Raw genomic sequence first — 16432 nt, 5'->3', positions numbered from 1 at the left:
TTCCCTTCCACTTTCATGCATTGGAGAAGGAAATGACAACCCACTCCAGTGTTCTTGCCTGGAGAATCCCAGGGACGGGAAGCCTGGTGGGCTGCCGTCTATGGGGTAGCACAGAGTCGGACACGACTGAAGCGACTTAGCAGCAGCAGCAGAGGGGCAGAGGGGCAGAGGGGCAGAGGGGCGGCGAGGCGGCAGGAGGCGGAGAGGAGCTGCAGACAGACAGACCCGGCGGGGCGGGGCGGGGCGGGGCGGGGCGGGGCAGACGGGGAAGGAGGCGGTGCTGGCAGTACTGCAGGGACCTCCGCCGACTCGGACCGCCGAAGGGGGACCAGCGCAGCCATGTTGGAGGCGTTGGGCTCCCTGGCCGCTGCCCTCTGGGCCGCGCTCCGTCCTGGCACTGTCCTGCTGGGGGCCATCGTCTTTCTCCTCTTGACTGATCTCCTCAACAGGCGGCGTCCAAAGAACTATCCGCCGGGGCCCCCGCGCCTGCCCTTCGTAGGCAACTTCTTCCAACTGGACTTTGAGCAGGGACACCTGTCGCTTCAGCGGGTAGGAGCGGGCGAAGGTGCCCGCGCGCCTCCTGACCCTGACCTGCGGGACAGGGGCCATTCCGGGGAGGGCGGGAGGATGCGGGTTCTGAGGCTGAAGCGGGCACCTGCTTTGAACCTCTCTCTTTTCCCCAGTGACTGGCATGATTACACCACCCGTGATTTCCCGGGGTGAAATATTGTTAACTGTTTACTGTTGAGTGTGTTAGATACGATGCGTTCTCTGTCACTTAACTGAAGGCCTTGTTACATACTATTGGGACTTTCTATTTATAATATGATCAGTTTATCTTTTTAATATCATTATCCTTGGGGAAAAAAATCGCATATTTTGCCACTCGGTAAAATGGTGATAAATACTATCTAAATCCTTACCGTTTTTCAACTGAATTGCTCCTAACTCCACAAGGACTGAGCCCCTCACATTTAGCCTCCTCACCCAGCGGTCCACACTCACTAATCATTTTTAAATGTCACTCCGTTGCTTAGATTTTGTTAGTGATCCCTGCTGCTTCCCAGAGTTCTTGTTCCTTAGGGAGCTACTTGAGGAGAGCATGGCAGTCCACTCTAGTACTCTTGCCTGGAGAATCCTATGAACAGAGGAGCCTGGCAGCCTACAGTCCATGGGGTCGCACAGAGTCGGACAGGACTGAAGCGACTTGGCACACAAGATGCCGGGAGCTACTTGGAACCGTTCTTGTAACCTCTTTCCATTTCTTTATAATCATCTCCCATCTGCTGCTGCTAAGTCGCTTTAGTCGTGTCCGACTCTGTGCGACCCCATAGATGGCAGCCCACCGGTTCCACCGTCCCTGGGATTCTCCAGGTAAGAACACTGGAGTGGGTTGCCATTTCCTTCTCCAATGCATGAAAGTGAAAAGTGAAATGAAGTCGCTCAGTTGTGTCCCACTCTTAGTGACCCCATGGACTGCAGCCTACCAGGCTCCCCCGTCCATGGGATTTTCCAGGCAAGAGTACTGGAGTGGGGTGCCATTGCCTTCTCCGCATCTCCCATCAGGGCTCCCTAATTGTGGCCATTCTGAATTCCTTAATATTTCCTCCAACATAAAAGCACTTTCTCAAGCACCTTCAGCTGCTTCCCTGCCTCCCATCACAGTGCTGACAGACAGCACTGTGATAGATGGTTGTGAACATGAAATAAAACAGTGAATGGTCAATACTAACACTGCTTATTATAGGTTCCCAACAAATAACAGTTCCCCTTGAATGCCTGGAGCACTTTAAACACAAGTGTGTAATACAAACTCAAGTTCAGATGGAGAAGGTTTTTATCAACTTTCTGGAAGAAACACACAATTGGTACCGGTTAAGTGACTGGATTTGTCTCCAGAATTTTAAAGCTTGTCTCCTTAACCTGTCAGTTCAGTTCAGTTGCTCAGTCATTTCTAACTCTTTGCGACCCCCATGGACTGCAGCATGCTAGGCTTCCCTGTCCATCACCAACCCCTGGAGCTTGCTCAAACTCATATCCATCAAGTGGGTGATGTCATCCACCCATCTCATCCTCTGTCACCCCCTCTCCTCCTGCCTTCAATCTTTCCCAGCATCAGGGTCTTTTCTAAGGAGTCTAACCCTGTACCTTTGTTTAATAAATATGTTATTTAACTTCCAAGTATTGGGAGATTTTTCTGTTTTCTTTCTGTTAATGATTTCCAATTGGAGTCCATTATGGTCAGAGAACATATATGATTTCAACTTTGAAAAAATTATGTTAAAGTTGACCCAAGATAGAGTCCATACGTACTTGAAAAATAATGTATTCTGCTCTTGAGTGGAATGTTCTGTACTATATGTCAGTTAGACCTTATTAGATGAATCAGTTGTTTAGTGCTCCTGAACCCTTGTTGACTTCTTAGCTACTAATTCTATCAATTACTAGGAGAGGCTTGTTAAAGTCTGCAACTTATAATTAAAGGTTTCTCTGTGTATCTATTCAGTTCTGGTAGTTTTCTTGTATGTGTGTCACAGCTCTTTTATTTGGCACATATGCACTAAAATTATTATGTCATCTTTGTGAATTTGTTATCTTCTTATTAGGTAATGTCCCTCTTTTTCTCTGGTAATTTTCTTTCCCTGAATTTTGCTTTATCTGATATAGTATAGCCACACCAGCTCTCAGCTCTCTTTTGATTAATATTTACATAGTATATGCTTCTCTATTTATTTACTTTTAACCTACTTATATCATTCTATTTGAAACATATAGGTAGGTAAATTTTTGTTCATGCTTCTAATATCAAACATTTAATTGGTGAGTTTAGATCATTTATATTTAATGTAATTATTGATTTGTTAAAACTTAAGTCTGCCAATTTATTATTTGTTTCCTATTTTTCACTTTGTTTTTTCACTCATCTTGTTTTTTACTCTTCGTTTTTTCTCCTTTCCTCTCTTCCTGTAGGTCACTTGAATATTTTTTTAGAACTCCATTTTCATTTATCTATAGTGTTTTTGAGTATGTTTCTTTGTATTGTTTTTTAAATGCTTGCTGTAAAGATTACATGCTATGTATACATAACTTATTGCAGTAAGTATCAATGGTTTATCACTTCAGGTGGAATACACACACCTTAAAACTCTTTAGGTCCCTTTACCTTCCCCCACTTTATAATATATAAATTATCTTAAGTATTATCTCTATATACACTGAGAACCACCTCAGACAGTATTATAATTTTTCTTTTAACTGTCAAACACAACGTGTTAAATTCAAGAAGATTCGTCTACTGTATTTACCCATTTCTCTGAAGAACTTTCTTTAGCCATTCTTTTAGAACTGGTCTGCTGAAAAAAAAAATTATCTTAGCTTTCCTTCATCTAAGAATGTTTTTATTTCATCTTCATTTCTGAAGTATATTATCACTGGATATAGAATTCTAGGTTGACAGTTTTCTTTTATTAAACCCTTGAAAATGTAGTGCTACTTCTTTCTGGCCTAGGAACTAGGGTTCCTCATGAAAAATCTGCTGTAATTTGAACTGTTGTTCCCCATAAGTAATGAATTGTTTTCCTCTACATGCTTTGAAAGCTAGGTTTTCTTAGTTTTTAGATTTCAGAAATTCAATTATATGCCTTAGTGTTGAATTCTTTGGATTTATTGGGTTCACTCACAACTTCTTGCCTCAGTCAGTTTAAGTAGTACCAAATTTGAGAATTTTTCAGCCTTTATTCCTTCAAATATTTTTTCAAGTCCATACTTTTTCCTTCTTGTCCTCTTTGGCACTGATGATGCAAGTGATAGATCTTCTCCTATTCTAACATCAGTCCCTGAAGCTCAGTTTTTGATCTCTTCTCAGCCTATTTTCTCTGTATTGTTCAGATTGGACACTTTCTGCTGATGTCTTCAGTTTCACTGATTATCCTGTCATTACCACTTTGCCACTGAATTGCTCTAATGAGTTTTTGTTTAGTTATTGTTTTTCAATTCTAAAATTTCTTTTTTGTTCATATGTATATTTTCTGGCTCTTGGTTAAGATTTTCTATTTAAAATTTTTTCAAGAGTGTAATTGTTTATGGAAACATATTTTCAATAGCTGGTTTAAAATCTTTAATCAGTAATTACAGCATCTTTATCATCTCAGTATTGGTTTCAACTCGTTCACTTTGAGATTTCTCTGGTTCTTGATAACATGAGTAATTTTGGACTATACTCTGGACATTTTGTGTATGTACATGACTCTGGACTCTATGTAAATCTTTTATTTTTGCAGATAGTCAACCTGCTTATGTTTAGAATGTTCACTTTTGAGAATTGTGGTTCAAGTGTCAGTTTAGGTTATAAGGCCTTTGCAGTGCTCTATTGGTGTACTCCACTTATATATTGTTCACCTCAATAGGACTCTAACCCACATTCTCCTCAGTGCAGGCTGGAGAGAATGAGGATGGGGACAAAAGACTGGGGCCCCTCTGAGTAGGGTAGCCTCTTCCTTACTACAGGGGGTGGGGAGAAGTCAGTAATCTAACCATATTATCTCCATGGAATATGGGTACCTCCTTATTTTTGTAGAGTTGTAGAAATCAGGATTTTGCCCACTGACTCCTTCAAGGAGTCTCTTTTCTGCAGTTCAGGGGTGAGATAGTTATAATTCAGCTTACAAACTCAGTAGGGGAGAAGTACTCCCTTGCTGTAGAGACAGGATGAAGGCAGGATGCAGAGACAGGATGAAGGCAAGTTTTCATGCATCTTTAGTACTGTAGCTTCCCATTAGGATGGGGGAGGATTACAGCTCTTACGGTATTTGTCTCTGGAACAGGAAGGTAGAAAGGTTGAGTATTCTGTCCTGGTGGATCACTGTTTATCTGGTTCATTTGCTACAAAGAACGGGACTTTATTTGTGTTAATTTTGTATGTGCCAGTTAGTACCATGAGGCTGAGGAGGAGTAAAATGGGATGCTTTTACTCACTCTTGTCTGAAATCAGAAACTTGATCTGTGCCCTTGTTTTACTATTAAGATAGATATGACTGGAGAGGTTAAATGATTTGCCTCATATCATAAAACTGGCCAAGGATCATACTGAGCCTAGGGCCTTATCTCTGGCAAAAGATTTTTAATCAGAAGTGTTGTTTTATTTTATATAAGTTTGCAATTAAATATTTCTAGTTGTAAAAAATAGAGTTTAAATAATGTGATTTGGCTGTAATTAAATTTGCATTCAAGCAGTTTGGAAACATTAAGCACCTGTCATTATCTATCATTACCTATATATCTTTACTTACCTATCTACCAGTACCTATCATTAACTATCTGCTGTAATATTAACAGGGCTTTGCAGGTGGCTCAGTGGTAAAGAATCTGCCTGCCAATGCAGGAGCCACAGGAGATGTGGGTTCAATTCCTGGGTTGGGAAGATCCCCTGGAAGAGGAAATGGCAACCCACTCCAGTATTCTTGCCTGGAAAATCTCATGGACAGAAGAGCCTGGTAGGCTGCAGTCCAGGGGTTGCAAAGAGTTGGACACAACTGAATAACATAGCAGGCACTTAACACTGACTAGCTTCTAGGTCTTGTATGTGGATTCATTTTCATTTAATCTGCACAAAAGGCACACAAGTTAGAAATCTTTTGATGTTTCCATTTTACCACTGAGGAAACAGGCTGAAAATAGTAAAGCAGTTAGCCTAAGTTATTCAGCGTAGGTCATGGCCAAACAAGGCCTTGGACACATGATTATTTGACTCATATATTTATTCTCTACTGATGCTATCTGACTTTTCATGCTATAGCTAGAGGATAATTGACTTACTCATGGGTTCATTTATGCAACAGACATTTATGAAGTGCTTATCATATGACAGGCACAGTACAAGACAGTGTATGATCAAATGTGTGGTATAACCTTTGTGGTAAACCAGGTGATATGTCATTATGTGGGATCACTATGAATGGGAAGCAATGGGGATAGCTTCTATAGAATGTTAAATTTGGCTGGACTGGAAAGGAATCTTAGGCAAGAGGTTATATGGAGTAAAGTAGACAGGAGATTTTTAAATGGGGGAAGTGACATCAGGTAAAATGAAGTGAGAAGGCAGTGAAGAAACTGGCCAATTTATATGGCATGATGGGAACCATGAACCACTCTTATTTTTTCACCTGTTTCTAAACTTCCTATACCACAGCTGCATGGCTTATTGTAGGAGCATATTTTTAAGTAAGAGAAAATCTTATTGGACTGAATTGGGAGAACCGTAGATAAGGTGAATAAATGTATTAGTGAGGATATACATGGAGCTGCTTGTAATAAAAAAGGCCCCAAAATACAGTCATCTAAAAAAAAAAAAAAAGATTGGAATTTATCTCTCTCACACAAGTAAGTTCAGATATAGGCCAGAAGACCAGGATTGGAAGACTGCTTTGTACCACAAGGTCATCTAGAAACCCCACTTCCTTCTGTCTTATTGTTCTCGTCCTACAACATCAGCATACATAAGGTCCATTCCATGGAAAGGGAAAGTGGGAGGTGATGAGAAGCAACCTTCCTTTAAGAGCATAACCCAGAAGATGCACATATCACTACTGCTCCCATTGTCAGGTATCTCACTGGCCACACCTGGAGAAGCTTGGACATGTGGGTTTTAATTGGGATGTCATGTGGCCCACTAATCTTTAGGGAGTCTGTCACTCAGAAGAAGAGAGATAATATCTTCATGCTTTCATTTAAAGATGAGACAGTGAGTTATAAAGAGCCCAATTTTATACCCATCAGCTGTGCTGTCTATCTCCTTGCCTCTTTTTCCAAAAACAAAGAATGCATTATAGGATTATTGTAAGAACCTAATAAGTTCAAGAATATCAGTTTATTGCCAAGGTGCTTCGTGCATAGTTGATGCTTCTTCCTATATCTACCACCCAACCCCACCTTCTTCAAAAACTTATAGTAACAAACTCTAGGAAAAACCAGTCATTGGCTGCATACCAGGCATCACTTGTCTGGCCTGATTGCTGTATGGGCTCCATCAATCTACTCTCTGGCCACTTCCCCTCCATTCCTTTGTCCAGATCTAACCAGAGTCATTTTGCTAAAACACACTGTCAAATATATCAATAACAATAAATAATTGTATTATTTATTTTAGTATTGTGGTTACTTATCACCACCATCCCAAAGATGGAAACTAATAATAGCCCCCATTTTATAGATTTGAAAACTGGGACAGAGAGAAGGTAAATAACTAAAGCAAAAATCACATAGAAAGTAACAAGCAGAAGCTGGATACAGGTTTGTATAACTTCAAAATCCAGGTTCTTAAGCATTCACTGCCCTTACCTCTCATTCAGTTTTCTGCTGCTGCTGCTGCTAAGTTGCTTCAGTCGTGTCCGACTCTGTGCGACCCCATAGACTGCAGCCCACTAGGCTCCTCTGTCCCTGGGATTCTCCAGGCAAGAATACTGGAGTGGGTTGCCATTTCCTTCTCCAATGCATGAAAGTGAAAAGTGAAAGTGAAGTCGCTCAGTCATGCCCGACTCTTCGCGACCCCATGGACTGCAGCCTACCAGGCTCCCCCGTCCATGGGATTTTCCAGGCAAGAGTACTGGAGTGGGGTGCCATTGCCTTCTCTGCATTCAGTTTTCTAGCTAGAAACAAAACAAGATCCAAATTATTTCACTTGACATTAAGATATCCTTGGTCTATTTCGCAGTACCTTGTCAGGCTTGTTTCCCCTCTTCCTACATAAACAAAAAGGTGTTTGTTTGTTTCCAGGAACGTATGCTAGTCTTCGGTCCCCTTATGTGTTCCCTACTTTCCCCCATTTGATAATTTATTGTATAGAATGGTAATACTAAGAAGAACTGTTTACTTATCTGTATGCTCCATTAGATTGGGGGCATCTTAAACTTCAGGGTCTATACCCCCAGCAATGGGCCTTGACCTACCATAGGGTTAGTGCTCTTTAACGAACCTATACAGTAGTCAGAAAAGAGAGCTCACTTGTTCCTGAAAGCCGTTTCCCTGTCTTTGCATTTGTGTATGCCGTTCCCACAGTCTAAAATCTTTGCCTTCACAATACATGTCCTTTTGCCAGTACCCTGACCTTCATTTACAGTCTGGCCCGAATATCGTCCTCTTGGACACTTTCTCCCATATATTGAGTGGAAATTGTTCTCCTCTTTCAATAGCTTCATGCGCCTTGCCCCAGAATGGTAACATATTTCATCTTCTTCTATGCATTAGTTTTTTTCTGCAGTCAGCCTTCCTCAGGAGGCTTTGGCACTTCAGGAAAACACCATAGCATAGTGATCTGTGTATTGTCCCCACATATAACATAGCAATGTCAGAAGGTGTCTGACAACTCCAAACCAGTTCATAGAAACCTGTTGGACTTGAATTTGATTTCCACAGGCTGTTCTCAGAAACCTAATATAATCCCAAGAACTACCAGTTAGACCAGTAGTCTTAGCAGGAGTTTGTGGACCTCAGGGGAGTGGTGAACTGCATTTATGCATAAATGTATTCACGTGTACAGGATTTTCCTTTACCAGATCCATGACATACTCTATATTCAAATGATTTTATTGCTTAAAAAATTGTATAAAATGCCATGAAGTTTTATTTCCTATGTCCTTAGGTTTCTCTTTTGTGCTTTATTGGATAGAAGCACTTTTTAATGACAAAAGCAATACAAATACATTGAGTGACACATTTTAAAATATAATTTAATAAGTAAGAGAGAATCTTAGTCCTCCTTGTGTCCAGCCCCCCTCCAAACACACACACACACACACACACACTTGCCAGTGAGTGTTAGAGCAACAGACGCTGTCACTGCTAGTGGGAGTAAGAGTTGGTGCACTCTTCCTTTTTTTTCCTTTTCTCTTTTTGTGTCTTTGTCTGTTGGTTTTTGGGTTTAAGAACTTAGATAAAGTAGTATTTTCCTCAACTACATTTCATGGTTCAGTGTCTTGTCTCACTAACTCAACACTTCTAATTTTTTGTCCTAAACATGTATTTTGCTCCATTTTATTATTTAAGTGCTTAATCTTACATGTGGGAACTTTATCCTTCATATGAAATTTCCTGTAACCTATCACTTTTATTTGCCTCTTATAGCTACTGTGCCGTTCCTTTTCTGTTTATTTTTCTGTTTTCATTCCTTAAGCCTGTTTCAGACTCCTGAACCACCTTTTTTACACTTTTTTACACTGCTGCGTTAATTTCTACTATACAGCAGAGTGATTCAGTTTTTATATATATATATATATATACACTTATTTATATATATGTATTCTTTGTGATGTTCTTTTTCACAATGGTGTATCACAGAACACTGAGTATGGTTCCCTGTGTTATACTGCAGGACCTCGTTGTTTTTCCACCCTATGTATAATAGTTTGCATCTGCTAATCGTAAATTCCCACTCCGTCCGTCTCCCATGCCCCACCGCTGCAACCACACATCTGTTCTCTGCGTCCCTGTCTGTCTCTGTTTTGTAGACAGCTTCATTTACGTTATACTTTAGATTCCACATATAAGTGATACCATATGGTATTTGTCTTTTTCTAACTTAGTTCACTTAGTACGATATTCTCTAGGTCCATCCACGCTGCCACAAACGGCATTATTGCATTCTTTTTATGACTGAGCAGTATTTCATCTTATACATGTACCACCTTTTCTTTAGCCGTTCGTCTGCCGATGGACATCTAGGTTATTTCCATGTCTCAGCAATTGTGAATAGAGCTGCTGTGAACATGTGTGCATTGTTTTGAATTATGGTTTTGCCCAAAAGTATGGCAGGAGTAGGATTGCTGGATCACATGGCAACAGTATGTTTCATTTTCTAAGGAACCGCTGTACTGTTTCCATAGTGACCGGACCTTCTTACATCCCCACCAACAGTGTAGGAGACCGACAGCCTTATTTTTAACCTCTTTTTTCCCTTATACTGTCCCTTTCTTAACAACTTGTTTATTGTTGTACATTGAAGTGTATTCTCTATCTTACAAAATCTCAGATGACACTGGGACTTACGTTTACCTCCAAGTAAAGCCATTGGCACAGTGACTGGCATGGTTATGTAAGAATTGGTAGACATCACCATCATTGGTACCAGGACTGCAGGAAGTCATTTGATGTATCCATGTTTATACTATTGATCACACCATAAAAATGTTTGATCTAGTTCTGCTGGACTAGAAATATACTTGGGCAGAAAGTTCTAAGTGATAGAACTCTGTAGAAGTTCATTTCAGTAAACACTAATGGAATGCCTAATTCCTTCCAAGAACAAGCTGAGGTTCCAGATTGTATCCATTGTCAGTAAGGAGTTCTTTAGTTTAAACTGAGATTTTCAGCCATTCCAAAAATATTTTTACTGTATATTCTAAACTAGTCAAGAAATCCTTTCTAAAGTAAAACCTAAGAAGTTCATCCAGGCATTCAGCTCAATGAAATAAAATGTCTTGATTTAAGAGACCCATTCCTGCCATTTTTTAGAACAAAGACATGTACTTTAAAGCCAGACCAGACTGAGATGGAATCCTGGCTCTTCTCTTTATAACAAGACAGACTTACCGTGCTGGTAATGAGCAAACACAGCTGGAAGACTCTGGACCAAAAGAACGATGGAAGGATTGAGTTCAGCCTTGGCCTTTAACATGGGAGCAGGGTGTAGAATGAGACTAAATCCATGGTATCTGCTTTGATGGGCCAGTGGGGTCCAGGGCATTTGGAGAGACATGGGGGAGCATCAGTCATGGCAGGTGGGGAGATGGGGCCATAGACCCCTGGAGGAAATATGTGCTTCTGTTTGATACACAGCCTGCAGCAGGACACAGCCCTGCACACTGAGGGCAGAGGCAGGGCCTATCTAGATTGCTGTCTTGAGTAAACATATCAGGGAAGACATTGATTAATGACTGTTGACTGCAGTCCAAATCATATTTGCACATACCTGCACGTTTGTGTACACTCCTGACCCACCCACCCAGTCTTCCATTCTCTCTCTCTCCCCTCCCCCCAGATCCCTCACCCTCAGTCTCACATTCTTTCTCTCACATCCACTAAACTCTAAGTTCCTATCACCATCTCAGGTCCATGGCTTTGTCCTTAAATCTTACATAATGCTTGGAAAATTTCACCAACGTGCAGTAGCTTTGCAACCTTGGCTAAGTTACTTCTTGCTGAAAGACAAGGAAAATCATTACTGCCACAGGGCAGTTGTAGGTTAAATGAGATAAAACATGAAAGGTAGTTATCATGGCACCCAGTAGATGTGGTTGTCTGTGACCACCAGGGCCTTTCTCCCGACATCATCCCTGTGTTCTTGTCCTATCTTTCACCATGCAGAAGCACACCCACATCCCTTTGCACACAGAGCCCATTCATTCCCCAGAGACTCGAGTGGCTATCTGCCAGGGACCAGGGAACAAAGTGCCTTTCACATTTCTGTTCTCATTTTTCTCCATAGAATTCTTTGAGGGAAAGAATTATTTTCTCACTTTAATGCAACCGGGGAACTGAGGAACTGGGCAACTGGGGAACTGAGACTCAAAAACAAAAAAAAACTAAGCAATTTTCCCTGGAGCTCGCAGCTAGTCAGCCACAGAGTTAAGACTTACACTCGGCTCAGAATCAGTGTGCTCTTCTCCCAGCCTTATGATGAATTTTCTGTCACCTAAAACATGTTGAGGAAAAGGACATTCTATCAAGCAGACGTGATTTACTAAGAAGTCCATGTTCACTAGTCACATCTCTGCCTTCTCTGGTAAGGCACATGGGCTGAATTCTGCCCTTTACTAGACACGAAGATACTTGAGGTTAGATACCTTGTTTATCTTGTTAAATCTTTATGCCTTATTCTCAGGACAAATGGCGGATACTCAATTCAAGGAAGTCGAACATATGAATGAATGTTTATAAGGAATGTCCACGTCCTGTAGTAGATTCGACCAGAGGCTAGTTGAGAAGAGGAGAATTGGAAACAGAAACATCCCCATCAAACCTGGGTGCATAACATGGATGCGCACACACACACACACACACACACACACCCTTCCTGTCCCATCCAAGCTCCCACAGCCACACATACTCTACATTCCATGACACACAGACATGCGCATATTCTATGACTATTTTTACTATTTTTTAGTTTGTGAAGAAATACGGGAACCTTTTTAGCCTGGAATTCGGTGACTTGCCTTCAGTTGTTATAACTGGATTGCCCTTAATCAAAGAAGTCCTTGTCTACCAGGACCAAAACTTTGTGAACCGCCCCATAAGCCCTATTCGAGAACGTGTTTTTAAGAAAAATGGTAAGTTTCTTGACTAATATAAGATGTGTACATTTGATATTCTTATAGTCTGTGAAAGGTACTTTTGTTTCTGTAATTCTCCAACACTCCCAGGGACTAGGCCCCTCATAAGTTCCTGCCCCTTAAGGAAGCTGAGTGCCCTCATTTCTCTGTTGAAGGTACCTCCTCAGGGCCCCTGGCAGGGTCCACCCTAATGTCAGGGATTTGGGAAAAGCGACATCACCTGCATGAACTCACTCTGGATGCTTAGATAAATAAGTATCCTCATCACTCAGTGATGTGATGTGTTTTTTCGCAGAGGAAAGGCAATGAATTCTCAGGCTCTCTTTCTCCACTCAGATCTCTTCCCCTAGGAAAATGGATGTGGATCAGCTTCCTCCTCCTCTTGATTATGTGATCCCTTCTTGCGTCTCGCTTCTTGTGATCTGTTGTTAAGGCTGTGCCTTACAAGATATCTCGAGGCTTCCATTTTTGTTAGAAGGGTTTGGGGTTTCCCTGGTGGCTCAGTGGTAAAGAATCTGCCTGCCAGTGTAGAAGACATGGGTTCTTCTGGGAAGATCCCACATACCGCGGAGCAGCTAAGCCTGTGCACCACAAATACAGAAGCTGTGCTCCGCAAAAAGAGAAACCACCACAGTGAGAAGCCAGTGCACTGCAACTAGAAAGCAGCCCCTGCTTGTCCCAACTAGACAAAAGCCCACAGCAGTGAAGACCCAGCAGAGCCATAAATAAGTAAAATCATTGAAACGGAAAAAGAGGGGTTTAGCATAAATACTTAAAATGATTATTAAATTTACACGTTTAAAAATCTAAATGAAAAACTCAATATTCTACGAAAGCACCATATTATTAGGTGCTTCTCAATTTCTCTTTGAAATATTTTACCCATTAACTCTACATGCATTCACTGTGTTTATTTGCCATATGAAGCACCAGTAACAGAACAGTGAGGAGATGACAAAGTCCTTATTTTTCTGTAACTTACATTTCATTCAGAAAAACAGTATCAGTTACTCTAACAATTTAAGACCTTAGTGTTATGAAGATAAGAGCATAATGTACTTCCTAAGAGTGTCTAATATCCTGAGACTTAGGTAAAGCTAACACAGTGACAGTTAATAAAGTGAAAAAACTATCAGGTGGAGGGAATGGAGTATGAAAAGTCTCTGAGGTGGGAAGAAGGACACTGAACTGGAGGAACTGAAAGGTGACCAGTGTTGCCGCACAGGGATTAAATGGAGATGAAGCTGCTGAGTTCTAACAGGAATAGTTCATGCAAATTAAGGATGTTGCCTTTTATCCTAAGAACAATGGAAGCTCCTGCATGGTTTCAGTATAGAAAGGGATCATCATACTTACACGGTACATTTTAAAGACTTCTCAAAGCTATAATGTGAAGAATGGAATAAAGGGAGCAAGAGACTATTGCAGCATTTTAGGTGAGACGAGATGGTGGCCTGGACTAGGGAGGTGGAGAGAAATAGCACTCCAACAGGTTAGACCAGGAGAGTGACTGTGAAGATACACGTATTTAAGTTTCTAAGGAGGAAAATCCAGTAGGACATGATGACCCAGACAGAGGGAGAATGAGGTGTTGAGGTAGACACCCAAATGGGTAGGTAAAGGAAAGAAGGGACATGTGGAAGAGGACAAAGTGTTGGCTGGCCTGGAGAGTTGTATAGAGCAAAATAATGAATTCAGTTATAGATATGCTGAGTGTGAAATGCATTTAAATCTGCAGAGTCAAGCAGATACTCGTATATGTGTCTAGTGCTGAGGGCCAGAAATAGATATTAACTATCAGTAGATTTCACTTAAAATTTTAGGAACTAATGAGATTTCCCCCAAAATGGAATATAGATAAAGAGAAAAGACTTCAGGCCTAGTCTTGAAGAGCTCCATCATTTCAAAATTCAATAGAAGATGAATTAACAAAAGATACAGGAATTTCTCTGTGGTCAGAGATTAAAGGAGGGAAATCTAGAGAGTGTGGTGTCCCGGACACCATTGGAAGAGAGTGTTTCAAGAAAGAAGCATCTCATGCTGATGACACATGGTGGTGAGGCTGAAAAGGATCCTGGACTGGACAGCAGGGAAGATCATGTCCTTGTCATGGGGTAAGCCAAAGTCAGGTATAAGAGTGAGTTGAAGAGTACTCTGGAAGTAAAGAAATGAAAGGATGGTGACCTCCCCTGTGTTATGAAATAAATGATCATTTATTGAACACACAAAGATGGATTGTTTTCCTCTGCCTGTGTTGTCCACTCTGCATAGATTTTTCACTCTTCCGTGCTTTCTTGAGTGATTCATTTATTTTCAAGGCCTGGTTTAGATAAGATCTCACCTAAAGGACTTACCTTGTGAATATGGATTTTGTCTAATCCACAAGTGCACTCTTAGTATGTTGTATGATACAAATATTTACATATACTTATATGACAAGTCATCAAAAATGGACTTTGGAGTCAAACAGACTTGAATTTCAATCCTGTTCAGTTGCTTGCTAACTCTGTGACATTGCAGAGTTTATCTCTTACACCTCAGTTTCCTTTTCAATAATGCATTAAAAATGCTAAAAGGTCTTTCATTATTAGTAGTCAGTAAATGCTAGCCATTGTATCCATTGCTTTGGGATTATTTCTCTGAATAGTTTGAAACACCTTAAAGCCCTTCCCCTTCCTTTCATGTGATACATTGTTCCTCATGGGTCTTGTTGACTTTCTTTTCATAATGTTGGCTTTCTTTTTCCCAGGCTTGATCATGTCCAATGGCCACATATGGAAAGAGCAAAGAAGGTTCTCCCTGACAGCTCTGAGGAACTTTGGTTTAGGAAGGAAGAGCTTAGAGGAACGCATACAGGAAGAAGTTGCCTACCTCATCCAGGCAATAGGAGAGGAGAAAGGTGAGCAGGTCCTAGGACAGGTACAGGGACTGTGGTTCATGCTTTCACTAACCAGATGCTCATCAATACCTACATTTCTGTCCTAAGCCCAGGACTGTGTTGGGTGATTAGGCGATAACAGTGAACAGCTAACCATGAACTGCCATTATGGAGCTTGAGTGTTAAAAAGAAGATGGATATAAAACTCATTATTGGTTTTAAATCCTGGTCATCAATTTGACTTCCAGGCATTGACTGAGTACTTGCTGTGTGTCAGACCTATGTAGGGTGCTGGGACCACAGTTTCAGATATAGTTCTGTAGTCAGTGTGTTATATGCCACGTAGAATATACTCTGGAAAATAGGAACGAACCAATCTGAAGTCTCTATCTCTTCTTCTGCTTCCAGGACAGCCTTTCAACCCTCACTTCAAAATCAACAATGCTGTTTCCAATATTATTTGCTCCATCACCTTCGGGGAGCGGTTTGACTACCAGGATGATCAGTTCCAGGAGCTGTTGAGGCTGCTGGATGAGGTCACCTACTTAGAGACAACAGTGTGGTGCCAGGTGAGGCGGTTCTCACTTCCTACCTTGGAGAAGGACAATGAGCTGATGTCAGACAGAGATGGGTTCTTCCTTTTATTTTTTTCTTAAGTTAACACAACCGTTTAAAATTGACTTTGACAAACATGTCTGAAGTCAGTCTGTTGAATTTGATGTTTTGTGTAACATTGATGAACATTGATTATAGACAAAGAGGGCTTCCCAGGTGGCTCAGTGGTTAAAAAAAAAAAAAAAAATCTACCTGCCAATGCAGGTGACGCTGAAGATGAATTGGGAAGATCCCCTAGAGGAGAAAATGGCAACCCACTCCACTATTATTGCCTGGAGAATCCCATGGACAGAGGAGCCTGGCAGGCTACAGTCCATGGGTTCACAAAGAGTTAGATGCTACTTTCATATATGCACTAATTACTGGAAAATTGAGTTCAGTAATGGGACTTCAGTGGATACCAGGCTGACTGTTCCCAAGGAATAAAAATCCTGGGAGGTTAGGAGGGAGCAATAGGGCAGGGTAAAAAGCATTTCTTAGAGATCCAAAGTAGACCAGGCACTTTGATGGACAACTATACATACTTTATCTCAGTTAATTTATTTTTTTACAGCAGTTCTTTTTTTTTAATTTTATTTTATTTTTAAACTTTACAATATTGTATTAGTTTTGCCAA

The 16432-nt window shown here is 41.0% G+C and overlaps 1 protein-coding gene across 2 annotated transcripts in view; it reads left to right on the top strand.

The window, feature by feature from the left end:
* Window positions 1–306: 306 nt before the first annotated feature.
* LOC147375466 (cytochrome P450 2J2-like) overlaps window positions 307–16432 on the top strand; it is a 41118-nt gene continuing 24992 nt past the window's right edge. The window contains exons 1-4 of one of the 2 annotated variants that reach the window (XM_086390273.1): window positions 307–549; window positions 12158–12320; window positions 15073–15222; window positions 15610–15770. In XM_086390273.1, coding sequence (XP_086246399.1) covers window positions 340–549; window positions 12158–12320; window positions 15073–15222; window positions 15610–15770 — 684 coding nt within the window. In that variant the 5' untranslated portion in view covers window positions 307–339. The remainder of the gene's footprint in view (window positions 550–12157; window positions 12321–15072; window positions 15223–15609; window positions 15771–16432) is intronic. The other variant, XM_086390274.1, reaches the window with a different exon arrangement.

This window comes from Bos grunniens, chromosome 3 (assembly GCF_055505025.1).
Source record: "Bos grunniens cultivar Pamir isolate PY7600 chromosome 3, Bosgru_T2T1.0, whole genome shotgun sequence".
In the NCBI taxonomy this organism is placed as follows: domain Eukaryota; kingdom Metazoa; phylum Chordata; class Mammalia; order Artiodactyla; family Bovidae; genus Bos; species Bos grunniens.
This window is presented reverse-complemented; position numbering and strand designations above follow the sequence as displayed.